This window comes from Syngnathus floridae, chromosome 9 (genome assembly GCF_059516105.1).
Source record: "Syngnathus floridae isolate MCC-2025c chromosome 9, RoL_Sflo_1.0, whole genome shotgun sequence".
Taxonomy (NCBI): Eukaryota; Metazoa; Chordata; class Actinopteri; order Syngnathiformes; family Syngnathidae; genus Syngnathus; species Syngnathus floridae.
In genome coordinates, this window is record NC_142421.1 from 6,196,299 (window position 1) to 6,213,441 (window position 17,143).

Below are 17,143 nucleotides of genomic sequence, written 5' to 3' on the forward strand. Positions count from 1 at the left end.
CATATCCACAATTTCCACAAGAACCTTCACAAGTTTGTTTGGGTCTTAGATAGAAATAAGACAAAGACTTTGTATCGTTTTGGGGGTTTAATGGTTGTACAGATTCATTTAAATGACGTGATAACACATACAAAAATACCCTTTCAATACATTTTAGAAACAAACATCTAAATGACTTTTTTTTGTTAAATGTTTCTGAACAGCAAAAACAGTTGTCTGAAACGGAGTGGCGCAGTTTTTTTGTTCAAAAATACCTACCTAATATGAATTCTATTTAAAAAAAAAAAAATCAAATGGTACAAATATGCAAATATAAATTAATGAATAAGAAAACCCCCAATAATGAAGCATGTGATATTTTGTTGAAAAACAAACAAACAAACAAAAAAACCTGTACATCTTAGGGTATGGGAATCTGATGCTGGAACAAGAGCCTGTGACAAAACAATACCTGCTCTGTTGGTTATAAATGCCGCAGCACGAATTGTTCACGTCACATTTTGTGCTGTAATCAACCCAACATCCGATTGTGATGACAGGGGAGGTGGGGGACAAAACCAAAAAAAGTCTCCTGATGCCTTTTAAGAACCTCCACAGGAGGCGCAAAGGGTTATTACCCAAAACAAAGGGAATTTTGTCTCTCTCCAAATCAACCATATATGCTTCCATGCATGCACGCACACATGCGTGCACACACTCAACACACATGCATACACGCAAACTAGCACAACAAATTGCAAAGCTTTGAACCAGTTTTCACCAAGCACCACAAACCTTTGCTTCACTGGCAGGGAAGTCAAAAGGTAGCTCCAGATTGGGGCGCTATGAAGCGTTTGTGTGTGTGTGTGTGTGTGTAGCCCTCCCAAAGCCCAAAAGGCCGGCTGGGATGGTGACTGAGTGCAGCACATGTTTAGGAGCAACAGTCGCTTTGTTCTGTTTAGCGCAACATCAACCCTCAGGTTGACGCTAACCGGGGTCGGGGGGGTGGTGGTGGGGGACCCAACAAAAATAAACTCTTGTTTTTGTTCAGTTTGTGGCAAATGACAAACAGGTAACTCCCAGAGCTAAACAATTTCATCACTGCAGAAAGCCTGATCTTCCCAACTGTCATGTGTAACAACTTAGCAAGTACTTTGAAAAGCGCTGCTGGGCCCGTTTTTGGAAAACAAAAATTGCACACTTAAAAGACTGATACAAACCTGGAATCCTTTTCAGTGGTCCAAAGAACTATGGTTGGGATTTCTGTCAAATCCAAGCAAAACTCCAATAAATCACTGCTGCTTCATCTAAACTACAGTGTTTCAAAAGAAATCAATCATTAGCGGCGGAAACACATTTTGAACAAGCTACAAAGAAAAAAAAGTTTTTTTTTTTTTTTTAACTTTTTCCTTTTTAGATAAAACTGTGATAGAAGCATCGAAAGACTTAACAGTAAGCGTAGCTTTTTTTTTTCTTTCCTTAAGACAAAGACGTTATGTACATGAACATTTACTGTACATATTTCTGTTTGGGATGAAGGAAATGAACATTCCATACATCAGCTGTGTGGTGAAGTTGGACAAAGGATTGGCGTATTTTTTCCTCTTAAAACGTAACTTAAAAAAATGTAAGATAAGGAATATGGGAGATGTTTTGTTAAAAAAGGAAAAACACAAACTGCTGCTATCTGAGTTGAGTGTTGTGTAAAAAGCACTCCGGCTGCCGAGTGCTGACCTCTTATTTGACCAAATCACCGATTGACTGGTTTTTCAGTAACCGCTGGAGATCTGGAGGTGAGGTGCCCGTCCTTCAACGTGACAGCCATGTGAAGTCAACCTGTGTGTTGGACCTGACTGACTATAATGCCCCCACCTGTGCGCATACATGAATCCAGATGCAATTGCGAAGTTCACGCTATGTGGATTCTGGCCTTCTCCGTTTCTTTCAACCTCTTGGCCTGCTCCTCCAGGGAGGGCGAAAGGGCTCGCTTGGGGGCTGCTCCATTCAGAGGGTCTGCTCCTCGGCTCACTAACGTGGGGATGGAACTGCCAACGGAGTGGGTCGAGTGTTTGGACGAGACATGTTCTACACAGGAAAACATGCACACAAAAGCAATCCTATTAATTCACGGGGTATCAGATTTGAATTTAAAACTCTCTTCTGCCTTGACGACCCTGCGTTAGCCGTCGTAAGGAAAAAATGTGTTTTCCTACAGCAGTAATGTCAACTTGATTATGAACCTGCACCAACTCAGGATTTACAATTACATTAAATATTAGGCAGAAACACATTTCTAGTTTCAAGTAGAAAAGGTTAAATCCACTGCCATCTTACACCATGTGTCGCTTTTTTGTGTTGCTGGGCACACTAGTCCAATTCATGTATCATGAGTCTTTACATTTTCAAGTGGCAATAAGATCTATTAATATAATTGTTAGGCTTGTAAAGTCATTTGTTTTAATCTCCTAATGACAACATATACACACACAAGCATCAGCTTATTAAAACAATTTAATGGTTTAGAGGAATAAATACCAAAGACAACGGAGCTTAGTAAAGTGGCATAGCTGTCAACAATTATGCCAGTATCTCACTTGACCCATTTGGAAAATTAAATTCCCAGCTGTGGTCAAAAAGTGCTTAAGTGTCAATGACCTACTATTGATTTTGACAGTAGCATTTATAAATATTCACATCTTCAGCATTAAGCAGCGATGAAGGAGAGACACTCACTGGAACCGATAACAGGAATGAACATGCCCCTTTCTTGACTGGCAGGAGGCACCTCAGGCGTTACGGTGGCCTCAAATACTGGGGCCTTGGGAGGTGTGACGCTGCAAATCATCCAGACAGACCAGACATGAGTAGGGGTACCAAACATTATTTGAGCCAAAACTGGGTAGTCATCAAACTCACTTGTGGCGGTTAAGGGCAAGTTTGATGGAATTTTTTACAACACGACAGCTGTTGCTGGCTGGTAGCGGTGAGGATGCATCGGGCAACTCCATGCTGGGAAGTCTCTGCTGGAAGAATTGACAATTCACATTTATCTCATATGGCCCTGCTTTTTAGAGACCAAACTCCCCAGAAAAAGGTTGTCACCTGTGTTCTTGGAGTATCGATGGTTGGAATGGGCTTAGCCTTTGATTCACAGAGAGGAGTCTAATTGTGAAGAAGCAATAACATACCTTTAAACCTACGAAGTGAAATCAATCAAAAAAGGCAAACAAGAGGAAAGAGATACCATATTAGGTTTTTCTCGAGATGCGTCTGACGATGGTGGAAACGGCTCCTTGAATGTGGACTCTTCATTGGTGGCAACCTGCTAGTTAAAGTAGGCTCATAATACCGAGTGTCTTGAAGAAGCACACATGCTGAGGTAGTCTTACCTCTGTGTCTTTGTGCCTCTTGGCCACGTCTTCCTGCACAGGCGAGTGTGGTCTCTTGGCTGCTCCGTTGACAGAGTCCTCCAGGCTGCCAGGCTCCTCTTTGGGGCTGCTTGCAGCATTGGGCATCTCATTCCCACTTAGTGTTGTGGAGACAGAACTACTAGCTGGAAGAAGAGGAGCAGGAGGAGCATTTGCTTTGTCTGCTGGCTCTGAATGAGGAAGGCATACACGCAGGTTCATTTAGATACATTTTTTGGCATCATTTTTATTTACCAGAAAATAAAATGTACTTCTTTATAAATATTAAGACTCACTCGGATCAAGGGTAGGGGTGGACGTGGTCTGGTCTTTAGCAGCCGGTGCCGAGCTGGCTTCAGAGGAAACCTCAAGAAGAAGCTTCTTGGGAGGGCTGACACTACAGAGTGATATGAAGCACACGGGTAATGACAAATTATGTTGAATGCAAGAATAAAAAAAAAAAAAAAGGGATTAAAATAAATTCCAAAGATAAATTCAGCAGCTATTTTATCTTCCTACCCGTCATCTGTCTCAGATACAGGCTTGGAAGGTTTGCAGGTGGGGGAGCTGAAGGGAGTCCCCGAGTCTGTGTCTCTTGAACTGTCCAGGTGACTGCTGTCCAGAGAGATCCTCTTTGAGCTCCCTCCATTCGAGCTGCGATTCAATTCCGCTATGCTCTGGAGGAGGTGATAAAGTGAGCAACGAAGAGTGAAAAAGTGTCTAACAGTGTCTATAAAAAAAAAAAAAAAAAAAAAAAAAAAGACTCACCCTCTTCTTCCTCTGCACTAATTCAGCAGGAAGATACTGATGAAGCTGCTTCTTCTTCACATGAGTTGCTTCAATCTTCATCCCATCTTTCAACATATTGATGTTGTTGGCTTGTCTATAGACTGGAGAGAACAGCAGCAGCATTTAGGATGAGAAAAAGTGGTTAAAACCAGTCTGCGAGACATTTTCCAAGGCTTTGGAACTTAAACAAACCACAACCACAAATGGAAAAACAGCGGTTGAACCTTCCCAGCAACAAAAACTACTTCAAGAAATCAACTTATCCAAGAGGTCACAATCACAACACTGAAGCATGATGCTGACGTCTGGTTTCTGACTCACAATTACAGAAATGGATTTAAGGACAAGGGCAGAGGATCAATTGAAGAAAACAACGTTTGTGAGACTACCAACCAGTGTCCGTGAATGACTGGATATCGTATGTAAGATCAATGTTAACACTGTCAGCATTCTCCACCTTCTTGAAAATGATGCCAATGAACCACATGGACACAAAGTCATTCCTGCAAGACATTTAAAGGAAAACACATTTTATTAAACATGTGTTTTTTTCCCCTAGTGGTCCCCTTTACAAATGTGTTGTCAAGCTATGTTAAGTTATTGAGTTCTCGCTACATGGGCAAGGGGGAATAACAAAAAAATACAAAACAACAACATGAACTTACTCATTGCGGTTCTCTTTGGATCCAGGGAAGGACTGTGGATTGACATGTGCCAAGGTAATGTAGTCATTTCTCTCCAGATTTCCCACCAAAACTCGAATCTTTGACTCAACCAGTCCGATCCTGAAGGAAAAGGCATTGCGTTTTGAATGATTCCATTCTGGATTGAGGTAACCTGAGGATGGAACTCACAGGAAGGTTTGTTCCTAGAAAAACTTTTATAGTATGGATTTTTCTGACTACAAGTTGCACTTTTTTTTTTTTAGTAGTTTGGTGGGTCCTGCAATTTATAGTCAGTAAACTTACATGATTTCAAGCTGAACATGAACGTTTTAATGGAGTAATGATGCACCTGTGGACATGCAAAAATGGCACTCACCATTCTAAATGGTTTTCTTCTGTTGATGCACTGGCGGTCAGCACGATGTAATGTCTGTGGACCAAATCACAAAATGTAGAGCTTCTTCGAACTTACTGCATTTGAAATGCTAACTTGAAAATTAAAGAAATCTGTTATGAGCCCAGTTTCAATTTAGAGGGAATCATAAAATTTCATTTCATATGAATTTTTGACTAAATTACAAAACAAATCCTATACATGCTGACGTTCAGGACATTTGCTTCAACATTTCAATAAGGGTTCTTAATCTAATTCAACACTTACTTGTATTTCTGGAAGAAATTGGGCGGCTCAAAGAGCTTTGACCATTCCGCTTTTCCCTGAAGGATCTCATCTGTGACGCTGAGACCTGGTCACATGAACGGCAAACCAAGATTGAATACAGAAGAAAAAAGGAAGAATATTTGAGCTTGTTATGAATTAATTGTCAGAGAAATTACCATATATAAACTCCTCGCTCATAATGGTGCGCGTTGATGAGGAGACGTTGTATGTGGAGTTTTGCTGGGGGTAGGCCGGGGTGATGATTGGCATCAGGTGATATCGGTCAGATGGGTTCACCTAAGGAAAAAACAAAAACATATGCTTTATGTTTGACTGGTGACAAAAACAAATTTGTCATAGCCCCAGATTTGAGCAAATAGGTACATTTCAGCCTCTTCAAATGTCTGACAAAAATGTCTAATAATAATAAAAACAGCGAGCGAAACGATTATTAGAACGCCATCAACTGCAATATTCAAACAGTAGAACAAGAGTTCAAACTCACTGATGACAGTGAAAAGCCACTCTCCACTAAAGAGTGTAATCCAGCCCCCCCCCACATTTTGGTCCCAATTTTAAAGCTATAGTGTGTAACTTTTGGCGCCCCCCCGGATGAAATTATGCATTACATCAGCAGAAAAGAGGCAATACACATTATGCCCCTTTCTATGTGAATTGTGAGTGAATTTCATGTATTTTACATCAGGCATCTTAAAAGACCGCTACGGGTCCTCAGGAAGTTGGATTTGTGGACTTTGCAGCAGCTATTGTTTTCTTTTTACATCAAAGCATGTCTGTATTTGTTCCAATGACAGACAGAAATATCCAAAGTAATAAAATACAGAGAGCGAGTTATTCCCTATCATTCTGCGTTTGTGCTCCGTGTAATTTGTCAGGCACCTCCTTGGGCAGTTGAGGACAGAGAAAGACGAGTTTGTTCATGACAATTTTTATTTTTGTTTACACGGCCATTATTGCATGATTACAAAATCAATAATGAGCATTTTACAAACAGCCGAGCTCCACCTATTGCTAGGTAAATTGCACTATTTGTGCTACGTCATTTTTGGTGCGCCATTCACTGGGCCAGCATGAATATGTTGGTGGTCGACACGAAACAAAAGATAAAATGAGGTAGATACATCAAGATGTTAGATGACCTGATAAGGTTTAATTAATCTGCATTGGGTGCTCTTCTTCTTTTTTTTTTTTTTTTTAATAACAAAATAGTTACACTCTCCATCCAGGTTTAAACACTAAAACAGATAATACTTCATCCCCAGTGTTAGATCCTAAAAAAAAAGTTGCAAAATCATCAGTATTATACTCACTCTAGGATCCCATACAGGTAGATTCAGGTTGCTGTCCTCAGGTTGTTTCAAAAGCACAGGATTCGGCCATTCCCTGAAGCGAGAAAAACAAATCGAATATATTGTGAAGCACTGCATCTGTCAAGTCATAAATGTAAAATCAGTACATTAACTGCATTCAGGAGCTGTGAGATGCTGCCATTACATGATAAAAATATACATTTGCACATTTATGTTTCATACTTTGACACACAAAACAGAAATGTAAATGTAATCTGAACGGAATTAGGCGGTCAGTAGACCTTCTCCAGGTAGCAGGCACAAACAAACACTGGTACATATGGTTCAGCAGTATCTCTTGGAACAAGTCTGTTCGAGTGGGAACAAGAATAATCTCACCATTTAGAAAAAACTAAGAAGAACTTGTGGACGAGAGTGGCAGCAACAGCATTAGGGTAGAGTTGGCAAGTCCTCGCTACAAGCATTGCCCACGACACTCCACCGAGGAAGCCCAGCATGTTGGAATAGATCCCGCGCCCTGTTGTATAAATTGGAAATTCAAACTTCTGAAATAATGCAATGCTCTAGCAGTAAACACAATCAAAGCTTACGTTTCGCCCAAAGTTTGATGGCTCTCAAGGTCAGCCTGAAGTTTTCTTTGTTTGGCACTAAGTACAGTATTTCATCAGTCACTCGACAACCTGTAATCACATAAGATATTGGAAATCACCAGAAATAGAAGGCATCTGATCCTCATAAAAGCAATGATTTAATAGTTGGCACAGCAGACAGAGAGTGACAGAGAGATTTAAAGGGCAGCAAGAAAATACAACAGTACCTTCACTTACTATATTTAATTTTAAAATCTAGACCATGTTTTTAAAAAAGAAAACCAACACACTACAATATTGTAGTGTGGAAAAACAACACAATGATGACATAAAACATCATGTAAAGATTCTCCAAAAACTTAGCCTGCTCATACACTGAGGTACCACTGTCCATCGATAAAGGTTAAATGTCAAAAGGGGTATGCATGTCCATGTGGTTTACCATTGAGACTTCGAATGCAACGAATGTCTAGATTTCTTAGGATGGAATCCCCCCGAAGGTCAAGGTTGTCTGGAATGGATTGTAACGCTAGTCTGGCAAAAAGAAGGTCAATCTGATGGGAAAACAAGAAAAGTTTAAAAAACAAACCAAAAAAACAAAACAGCGACTTTCTCTTGCACGCACAACAAACGTACACCATAACATGTCTGACTGAGAAGGAGAGCAGCATTGTGCAACTATGATTTTGTTCAGTAAATGGGAGTTACTGTGTACTCATCTATGACAACCATTGTTACATCGGGTATTGATTTCATGCGTGTGTGTGTGTGTGTGTGTGTGTGTGTGGGACACACACACAATACATTAGTATTAGTCCAACAATGTCAGCTTTAAAGTAAATGAGAGCGAGTCCGGCCTTGTTTTCTCAAATGCTGTTTTACTTTAGTCTTGAAGTAACTTACCTCTATTCCATCAAATTTAAATTTTATAACAGGAACAAAAGCATCCTCGACAGCCTTGAAAAACAAGCAAACAAGAAAGCCATGATCACAAAGTGATTTTAACAACTGAATCCCCGTGGTAAGCTCGGCATTTGGCACATGTCCCCTTTGTTCAGCAAAGGGGGGGTTGCTCTTGTTGTTCTTCATTTCAATATTAAAAATGCTTAGGGGTATTATTTTTTTCCTGTTATTGAAAAATTAGCAGCAGGCCCAAGTGGCATTTTATTAGCTAAATAGCATCATTGTGAAAGTTACTGTCCCAACAGCAATAATAACTACCAATGTGCTTACTAAAAATTGTGTGCATTTGTGTAGAATACTAGACTTTCAGGTTAGGGTACTAAAAAAACTCTTGAATTTGTTTTTTTGTCCTTTATTTATTTTTGTTTTCCGACAAATTACAGCATGACTTACCCTCAGGTCCTTGATCTCTTCATGCTGTTTAAATTTTTCAAAGAAAGATTGAAAAAAGTCACTCCTTTCTACATGACGAGGAGCCACACACAGGGCGTCAATATCAGCTCCTGCAATGAGCACCATCTGATCAGCGTCATTCGTTCCAAGTTATATGTTATTGGTCATAAACTATAATGTGTAAAGACATTTTAAGAAATGCTCAAAAGTTGAACAAAGAGCTTAATGGCAAATTTTAATTTGAAGCAACTTTGGAATACTTGAGCAAAATATGTCAAATTAGAGATGAGAGTCTGAGTCAAGCATTTGACATACCTTTCGTGTGCACCCCAAGACGATACGAACCAAATGTAAATATCTTGCCCCCAACGCTGCTTATAGCTGAGGGTGGAAGGTTCTGTTGAAAAGACAACAGGATTTCATTTCAATCTAATAACAAAATTGTTTTAAGGAACATCTTAAGCCCACCGCATTTAGAGTGACATTAGATTCAACTGGGCAATCTCAAACAAATCACAGTTGGCAATTGACCTTCACACATCAACAGATGATCTGATGCAACAAAAAGATGTGACCCTTAGCATTCGTATTGGGAAAACATTTTGAAGCATCACATATTCTTTAAAAACTAATACATTATTTACGACAAGTCGCATCGGTCTGTAGTCACCCGACTTACCTTTAATTCACTGATCTCTGCGATCCATTCTTTGACAAAGTTATTCAATTTTCCCAGAACAGCAAGTCTGAAAAGAGAGCAAGACAGCTAGTTACTATATTGGATACTTAAGATCTAATTTCCTCTAGCTCTTTAACTAAAAAGAGCAGCACCACAAAAACAAAGGAAACTCAGCAACACACACACAGTCATACAAATAATATTCAACAGAGATGAAAATAAAACGCATACACTTACCTGTGATTTAATTCCTCTTCATCTTCAAACACTCCAAATGGCTTCATAGCATCGCAGAGCTTCTTGGTGTATTGGTGGTCTATGTCTCTTGGGGGTGCAAGGCTAATAGCAGATGTAATGCCATAGTGTTTCTGAGGCTGCTGCTGCCCTCCCGGCATGTTGCTGCAAACCAACAGGAAACAGAATTTTAAAAAACAGCAGCACCAGCTCGTTCTTCTTATCATCATTGGTTGTCATTCAAAGGCTCTGCATTATTTTCCAAAAGGGTACATACATGAAAAATGAAATGACAAAGTTGGAACACAAACATAGTGCAGCAACCAGATTATGTGCAGTTCGTTATTTCGTAGGGTTGCCATGCAACTACGTTGTAAAACTTTACATTTATATACACTTGCGTGTGAGACGAACCAATAACCAAGCAAAGCGTAATGAACTCGCAAGTTACTCCAGAATCATTTTCGAGAAGTTATTTACGATTTACAACTTCGCCTAGTTGCAGCACACTTAACGGCGATCCTCTGCCAATAAGATATAGATCTCTGCTATTCTTAACGAGCCATGCAAATACCAGGCATAGCAAGGACGTTGAATAATTCAATGTAATTTAACAATTGGGCATTTGCTTGAAAGGGAGCGAGCAAACGTTAGCCAAGAGCTCGCTAACAGGTTGAAAAAGCGAGCGGGCTAATTTAGCATGAGCTAAACGCTAGCTTCTTGTTATTGTGGAAATGATTTGTTAGCCACATTTCAGACAGACTCTAAAACTTGACCTTTTGTTCGGGCAAATTTCCAAGTGAAACCGCTCCCCCGAGTGGCTTCTTATAAACAATAGTTAGACAAACCACAACGTAACGGCCTAGCCAACAATCGATGGCTACAGGCCTTGTTATGACAGTTAGCTATGCTAACGCTAGCTTTTAGCCTATTATTCACGACTGTTAAACGGGAATAAAATGCCCACTGCAGAGAGGTAGCCTTCATAATTTGACTTACCTTGACATTTCTTTCATGACACTCAAACCAGATACGCTCTATTATCGCTACGAAGCTGTGAGAAACTAAGAAGGTCAACAAGAAGAAATAATTAGAGATGGTAAGCTCGAGTCAGTCCGCTCCACACAGCACCGAGCTTTTTGAAGCGGAAGTGTCGCAGAGCAGTGTTCCGAGCACGCCCCCTGTCACGTGACCAATGCGAGCGAGGCCTCGGCTACGTCACGCTGCGTCACGAGCTTTGCGGGAAATTCGAAAAATCGAAAAAAGTAGGCCCTGGTGAAGACCCAGGACATGCTGGAGATGTCACTTGGCTCGCCCCTTTGTCCCGAGGAAGAAAATGGACGGGTTGGATGAAAAAGTTCTAGTGTTGGACGACCAAATAAAACACAGTGGAGAATGAGTCAAAGAAACACAACTGTAAAACGGAAAGCGGATAAAGATATCAAATATCACGGAGGAAGAGGAATTAAGTGATTATCGACATAGTCCATCCATCCCATTAGAGTAATCCACATTAAATCCCAATGAAGCGAAATCTTCTGTTAATCAATGAAAGCAGATCTATATTGCCATCAGAACACAGGCTGTCTCGGGTAAATAAATCCTACTCAGGAGTAGACTGACCTGTTTCCTGTTTGTTACTGTTCTCATGACAGTCATGAAGAATGGGCCATTTAACCTAAAGCTCTTATCTCAGCCTACAGTTCTTGTTTGCGGGAAAGCTGATGCTACCTGTCGGCACATGCACACACACACAAAAACACACACACACAGGGCATCAAGCCAAGGCAACAAAGCAGGTGCTCCAGCCTCCTGAGCTTATAAAAATGAGCAGGTCACCAGCAAATACACAGGACACGCATAGGTAATCCATGTTTGTTTCATACTTTGCATATATGCATGTCAATTTTATAATGCAATGAAAAGATGTTTGCTTTTTTTCTTCATAGCATTCTCCCTTGCTGACTTTCACTTGAATTATTCAATTAGCATCTTTGTGACAGGTTAAGTATGAGTGGTAACTTTTACTGACCGCCAATCAATCAAGGGAGATCCCTGCCTGTCACCAAAAGTCAGGATAAATTGCAAAAAGTGGACATCATTGTCTAGCAGGTTGTGTCGTGATCATGTTTGTGACATTTGTTACCACTATGTGATCTTGTTTGCTGTGTAGGACTGTCGAGTCATGGCCCTTCAGATGCTGACCTTGTTTTTGGCTGCCTACGGTTGGTGGATGCATCCTACAGGTGTTCTCTTGTTTTGTGTTGTGTCGGCAGCTCATTTCCTGGTTCATAACCATGAGTGTGCTTCATTATGTTCAGCTTCTAATAAGCTGCCAGGATGTCACCTGACCTACCAAAATGTAAGCTTGGAGAAAGAAGGATGCCTCTCGTGTAGCCTCGTGGAGACAACCATTTGTTCTGGATACTGCTCCACAGAGGTAACGTTTCTTCTCTGACATTTCCCTCGACAAGCAACTGCAACAATGTTGTATTGGTTGTCTTCCATGCAGTACCCTATCTTCTACGGCTTCCCTAGCGAAGAGCCTCAAGTGTGTATGTATGAGCGTGTGCACCATCAACAGTTTGAGCTGTCTGACTGCCTTCCAGGCGTGGACCCTGTGGTCAAGTACCCAGTGGCATTAAGCTGCAGTTGTGCGGCATGCTCCATCCTCACGTCCAACTGTAATGAGGAACCCATGGAACCTACCAAACCTGACCTCTGTGCTCAGATCCCCGCTAAGTAATTTGTGACCTTTGTATCACCTACCTTTGTGTTGTCTTCATGTTTGAGATTGTAGAATGGATAATAGTAAAGATAGCAGTTTCAACAGGAACCATGCAGGTTCGTGTCTTTGCATGATTAGACAGTATGAATGGCACATAAATTGTACATGGATACTTAATTTAGATTTTGTATTGTGCACTTGTGTTTGATCAGTTATGAAGGGAACTAAATAAAAGCAGTAATTCAAACTACTGTCTTGAATGACATTTCACTCTTTCATTGATATTTAAACCTGAGTTCAGTTGAAGAGCTTGATCCCATTCGTTACAATATCACCTATCATATGCACACATAAAAAAACAGACTACAACGCAGACAAATACGCCTGACATTGCTTCATCTTGTTCCGTATTTTGGTGGTTACGTCACTGACGCAGCTTAGTTAGTCGCTCCTTTTTTTCATATACAAATTGTAGTAATTTTTTCGCGCATCCCAATGAGTGGACTGCGTGCGTCACGAAACTATATACGTCACGTTATATTGCTTAAACGTTTTAAAAACATGTAATGTCAAAAGCATCTTGAACCCGAAAAAAAAAATCTGGTAAACAAAGCTACGTCACAGCAAGGCGGTATTTCCGGTTAGATATAAAACGATGACGAACACGCAAAGACGTGTATTTTTAAGCACTGTTCACCCCATTAAGTGCACAGATTGTCTGTGTTAATGCATTCCTACCACGGTGAAACAGAACACTACAAAAATACGTTGTGGTTTCGGAGCAGGTTATAAACCTATCTGCTAGCCACACATGCCAAGCTCCAGTGGCGCAATCGGTTAGCGCGCGGTACTTATATGACAGTACATTGTAGAGCAATGCCGAGGTTGTGAGTTCGAGCCTCACCTGGAGCAGAATTTTGCATAGAACCCTCTTCTTTTCTTGACTGTTAACTATGAATGTATATAGTCATCGTCTTGGTTATCTATGAATTAATGGTCGTTTTGATCTTTTCTTGCCGTGGCAATACTGAAAACATGGAGGATCCTTTATAGCAGTGCTTTGCTTTTGCTGCCAGTAGGGAGCAGCATCTATCCGCAAGTAACCACTGCTCTAACTAGTCACCACCATCCTTCCCATTTCAGTACAAATGAAGCAATATACAGTTCCACCAGCAGACGACACTGTTGTCCACAGTTTGCCTCTCATATTTACTGACGTTTTGCAAACTGAAGTGACTGCACGGATATGATTGGCTGTGTGTACTGTTTGAATAAAAACACTTGGCCCACAGTTCTTTACAGACCTTGGAATATATTCTCTTAGTGATAACTCCATTCCACTGTTCACATTGAGTTGGAATTAGTGCAGAAATAAAATCACCTAGAAAAGTTTACTTTTCCCTGACAATTATTTATAGCACAGGTGTCAAACTCAAGGCCCGGGGGCCAGATACGGCCCGCCACATCATTTTATGTGGCCCGTGAAGACAAATTGTGCATCAAATTCGTGTCATTACTGGAATTGCAAATTGTCTTCACTTTTAATAATCTTTGTTTTTTTAATATTCAACCAGTTTTTACTCGTCTGATTTGAAAATGAGTTATTTGTCAGTTTTTTTTATTGGCCCTCCGAAAGAAGCTATGACTACAATGCGGCCCGAGAAAAATAACGAGTTTGACACCCCTGATTTATAGTATCAGAATTTCCAATAATTTAGAAGAGTATCATGTTTAGGGTTAATGCACAAAATTCTCAAATCAAGTCTTGTTTTGCAAGGAGTTGGCCAGATTTGGTCATGAAATCACGTAACAAGCTGTGCAAGAGCTATTGGTTATGAGTTGAATACATTGTACTGTAATTTTAATGACATGAATGTGCAAGTGCCCGTGAGTCACCCTATTCCCATGAGAAATAAATTGGGATTGGAATGCTGGGATTTAAGAATTGATATTCAATGTTTTATGGCTCAATCTGGCCTACAACACAATGATTGTGTCTCAGTATTTACATCATGTATGTGTTGGTTCCATTTTCTTGTTCTGAACATGTCAATCTGCGGAAAACAATCATTAACAGGTTGACCAATAATTCAAATTATTCTACACTTGGTGCCCTATAGTATATTTTAGTATGTTTTAAGACTTCAATCCAAACCTTCCTCCAACATGCCACAAACCGCAGAGCATGTGTCGCAAGTTTTATTAAGCATCTGTTGGTGATTACCAATGAATTTGCTCACTATGTAGCAATATGACAGCTCTCAAGTTCCAGTTGTAAAGGTATAATCATCATTATTATTGTTTTGTCATTTTCTCCCCCTTCCATTGCACCCTCAGGCCAAGAGAAACTTCAGGGTTGCAGCATTTATCAAGTAGCCAGAAGGAAATGATGACATTCTGCTTGGCTGAACACCAACAATGTACATATCCGTGTGCATGCATGTACGTCTATTTGCTGTAATGGCTTTGAGATGACAATGTTAACAGCAAAAATTTAATTTTTAATTTAATTTGTAATGTCCAAATATAGTCTCCTCTTAAAAAAAAAAGGAAACAAATTAAATGTCCTGTAAAATAATTCACTGTACACTACTACTATTGTACTATATATATACTTACTACCAGGGGCGTAGTGGCCATCGGGAATATTGGAATTTCCCTCAATGGCCGATTTATATCGGCGGATACCAGTTAGAAGTTTGCTTTGAGTTCCATATTTTACCATGGACACAGGTAGTATTATAAGGACCCTCTTCTCTCTCATGTCAAGAAATATTTTTGTACAAGCCGTCCATCATGTGTGTGTGTTTGCTCATTAGTTGTGCGGATCTGTTGGCAGCCGGCCTATCGTTCCCCGTGGGCACATGAAGGGCGGGCGGCGTGGTGGCTGGGGGCAGGGAGCTGCTGACATGGCTGCCCAGTTCAAAGAGATGGCGCAGTAGATGCAGGCATACAGCGAACAGACCGGCCTTTATATCCACACTCTCTGAGCCTGGGAAAACTCTGTAGATCCCCCGTTGTCGCCTGCGGTTACAGATGGGGAGGCAAGTGGACTTACAGGTGCTGCTCAGGCTCGACCATATTCCAGAATTTGATACGTCGGAAAAAAAAATACAAGTATTCCATGTATTTCAATGAGGATAATGAATTGATGAATGACAGACGCTCTGGGGTTGGATGTGAAAATTAGCCACAACGTTTGATATCCATGTTCACTTTTTGGTTGTAAATGAAGTATAAATATTGCAGCTTTAAAATTGAATACTGTTCTGTGAAAAGCCACACACCATCATTCAATTTGTGGTATTTAGTCTGGTGTACAGAGGCTGGGTCCTTTGACATGCGCTGGACAAATCATCCTGAACTTGAAATGAGAGAAGCTGCTTTGATTGGCGTTGAATTAAGTTGGCCACTTTCACGCCCACAACGGCGCAAACCACTATTTTTAAATGTGTCTGTGCAGTTCAGTCCTGGTCCGACCTGCCTCACCTCTTGATAGCCATGTTCATCAGTTCTTTTTAATCCATTCTACTCTTCTTTTACTGTATGTACAAGATGACCAATATCGAAGTCTACTCAGACATGTGACTGACGCTGTTGTACTTATCGATCAAATCAAAACTAGCACAAGACAGCAATCCTCCAAGAATCCAACATAGAGTAGCCTTTAAAGCTGTTTTTCCTCTCTCTATTTTAAAACTGTTTTGATTGCACCTTCCAGCAGGTTGATTATGATAACACTTGTTGGATGGGAATTTAGTGTAAATTGGCAAGGTATCACTCAGCAGGTCCTTGCGGTTTTATTAATAGTGCTTTGCCTCTGAGGGCTATGAATGTGACTATTGAGCACGGAAGAAGGCTTACTAAGCAAAGCGTAAGAATCTGTACGTGTGTGACTGGATAAGTAGAGTGGTACGTTTGGCCAGTGACTTTCATGTGAGCAACCCATGCAGGGGGTGTAAGTTCAGCTTGTGGCTAGAAAGAAAGGGAAAGGCTGACATCATTCTTTCCAGTGGAGAGACTTGTTATTGTTGCCACTTAGTATTTTTGTCAAGAAGAGATGAAGTTCTTGCGGTACAACAAACAAGTCTGTGGACCGTCGTTTCCTTGTGTACACACGCACGCACGAAAAAAAAAGAATTATAGTTGCATGGGTCTATGCATAGCCATTACAAGCCATGCAACATCCGTTTTTGCTGGGATCTTCATTGAAAGCTCCAAGCAACCCTTCAAAGTGCTAGTTGCAAACAGCGTTTAATAAATACCGCAACTTAAATTGTTGTTTGTTGTGAGCTGTTAAATGAAAAGCATAATGGGAAGGAAAGAGAACGGAAAATCTTTTCCTCTACTGTTACTCTACTCTTTGCTTTTACAATGCTGTTTGCTTTAAACCCCTTGACACAAGTAAAAACTAAAAAATCCCGACAGAAAATTATTACGTGAAGCACTTTGAGCACCAAACTTTGGGTGCTTCACGTCTACTCTGTCTGTTTGTATACGTTCGTCAGCGCTCAGTGCCTTCGCTGGAGATTAGGTGTGGTATTAGAGGGATGTCACTTGTCTTCCCTCCCTCACATTCCATTGTCCCAAACATACACCATCACATCGCAGCCTTATGAGACCCCCCCCCCTCTACCCTGCCCTACTTCAACACACCACTCATCCCCCTTTGGCAATGCTTCCCTTCTTCCCTCAGCCTCCCTTAAATTTGGACATCAGAGCAG

At 40.6% G+C, this 17,143-nt stretch overlaps 2 protein-coding genes and 1 non-coding gene across 9 annotated transcripts; 2 read left to right on the forward strand and 1 right to left on the reverse strand.

Moving 5' to 3' along the window:
* Nucleotides 1-59: 59 nt before the first annotated feature.
* papolg (poly(A) polymerase gamma) lies at nucleotides 60-10,859 on the reverse strand. Of its 7 annotated transcripts, none has more exons than XM_088384643.1 (24): nucleotides 10,691-10,859; nucleotides 9,695-9,856; nucleotides 9,458-9,524; nucleotides 9,094-9,175; nucleotides 8,779-8,888; nucleotides 8,326-8,379; nucleotides 7,865-7,976; nucleotides 7,423-7,512; nucleotides 7,211-7,349; nucleotides 6,833-6,905; nucleotides 5,678-5,798; nucleotides 5,502-5,586; nucleotides 5,217-5,270; nucleotides 4,841-4,960; nucleotides 4,569-4,678; nucleotides 4,155-4,276; nucleotides 3,906-4,063; nucleotides 3,683-3,783; nucleotides 3,369-3,532; nucleotides 3,224-3,301; nucleotides 3,082-3,141; nucleotides 2,896-2,999; nucleotides 2,713-2,813; nucleotides 60-2,064 (listed from the first exon to the last, which is right to left on the reverse strand). In XM_088384643.1, exons 1-24 carry the CDS (start codon nucleotides 10,705-10,707, stop codon nucleotides 1,889-1,891), a joined length of 2,460 nt encoding a protein of 819 aa, XP_088240769.1. In that variant the 5' UTR covers nucleotides 10,708-10,859; the 3' UTR covers nucleotides 60-1,888. The 7 variants fall into 7 exon arrangements, with proteins under 7 accessions (XP_088240769.1, XP_088240768.1, XP_088240767.1 ...); XM_088384642.1 differs by having other exon boundaries at nucleotides 61-2,064; nucleotides 3,224-3,304; XM_088384641.1 differs by having other exon boundaries at nucleotides 61-2,064; nucleotides 2,896-3,002; nucleotides 3,224-3,304.
* A 596-nt stretch (nucleotides 10,860-11,455) lies between these two features.
* LOC148393146 (gonadotropin subunit beta-2-like) lies at nucleotides 11,456-12,670 on the forward strand. The gene is made up of 4 exons (XM_088384645.1): nucleotides 11,456-11,555; nucleotides 11,865-11,937; nucleotides 12,013-12,131; nucleotides 12,204-12,670. Exons 2-4 carry the CDS (start codon nucleotides 11,877-11,879, stop codon nucleotides 12,435-12,437), a joined length of 414 nt encoding a protein of 137 aa, XP_088240771.1. The 5' UTR covers nucleotides 11,456-11,555; nucleotides 11,865-11,876; the 3' UTR covers nucleotides 12,438-12,670.
* Nucleotides 12,671-13,237: 567 nt separating this feature from the next.
* Nucleotides 13,238-13,331, forward strand: trnai-uau (transfer RNA isoleucine (anticodon UAU)). The gene is made up of 2 exons: nucleotides 13,238-13,275; nucleotides 13,296-13,331. It is a non-coding gene; the product is annotated as a tRNA-Ile (tRNA).
* Nucleotides 13,332-17,143: the final 3,812 nt, after the last annotated feature.

Bases quoted from the DNA above. Each gene is read 5' to 3' on its own strand.
- papolg (XM_088384637.1), bottom strand. The intron at 4,277-4,568 runs GTTGGTAGTCTC...TGTTCTCTCCAG, and splicing joins CCAGTCATTCACGGACACTG to TCTATAGACAAGCCAACAAC. The intron at 2,814-2,895 runs GTGAGTTTGATG...GATGATTTGCAG, and splicing joins CTTGCCCTTAACCGCCACAA to CGTCACACCTCCCAAGGCCC.
- LOC148393146 (XM_088384645.1), top strand. From the start codon at position 11,877: ATGGCCCTTCAGATGCTGACCTTGTTTTTGGCTGCCTACGGTTGGTGG. The intron at 11,938-12,012 runs GTGTTCTCTTGT...CATTATGTTCAG, and splicing joins TTGGTGGATGCATCCTACAG to CTTCTAATAAGCTGCCAGGA. The intron at 12,132-12,203 runs GTAACGTTTCTT...TCTTCCATGCAG, and splicing joins CTGGATACTGCTCCACAGAG to TACCCTATCTTCTACGGCTT.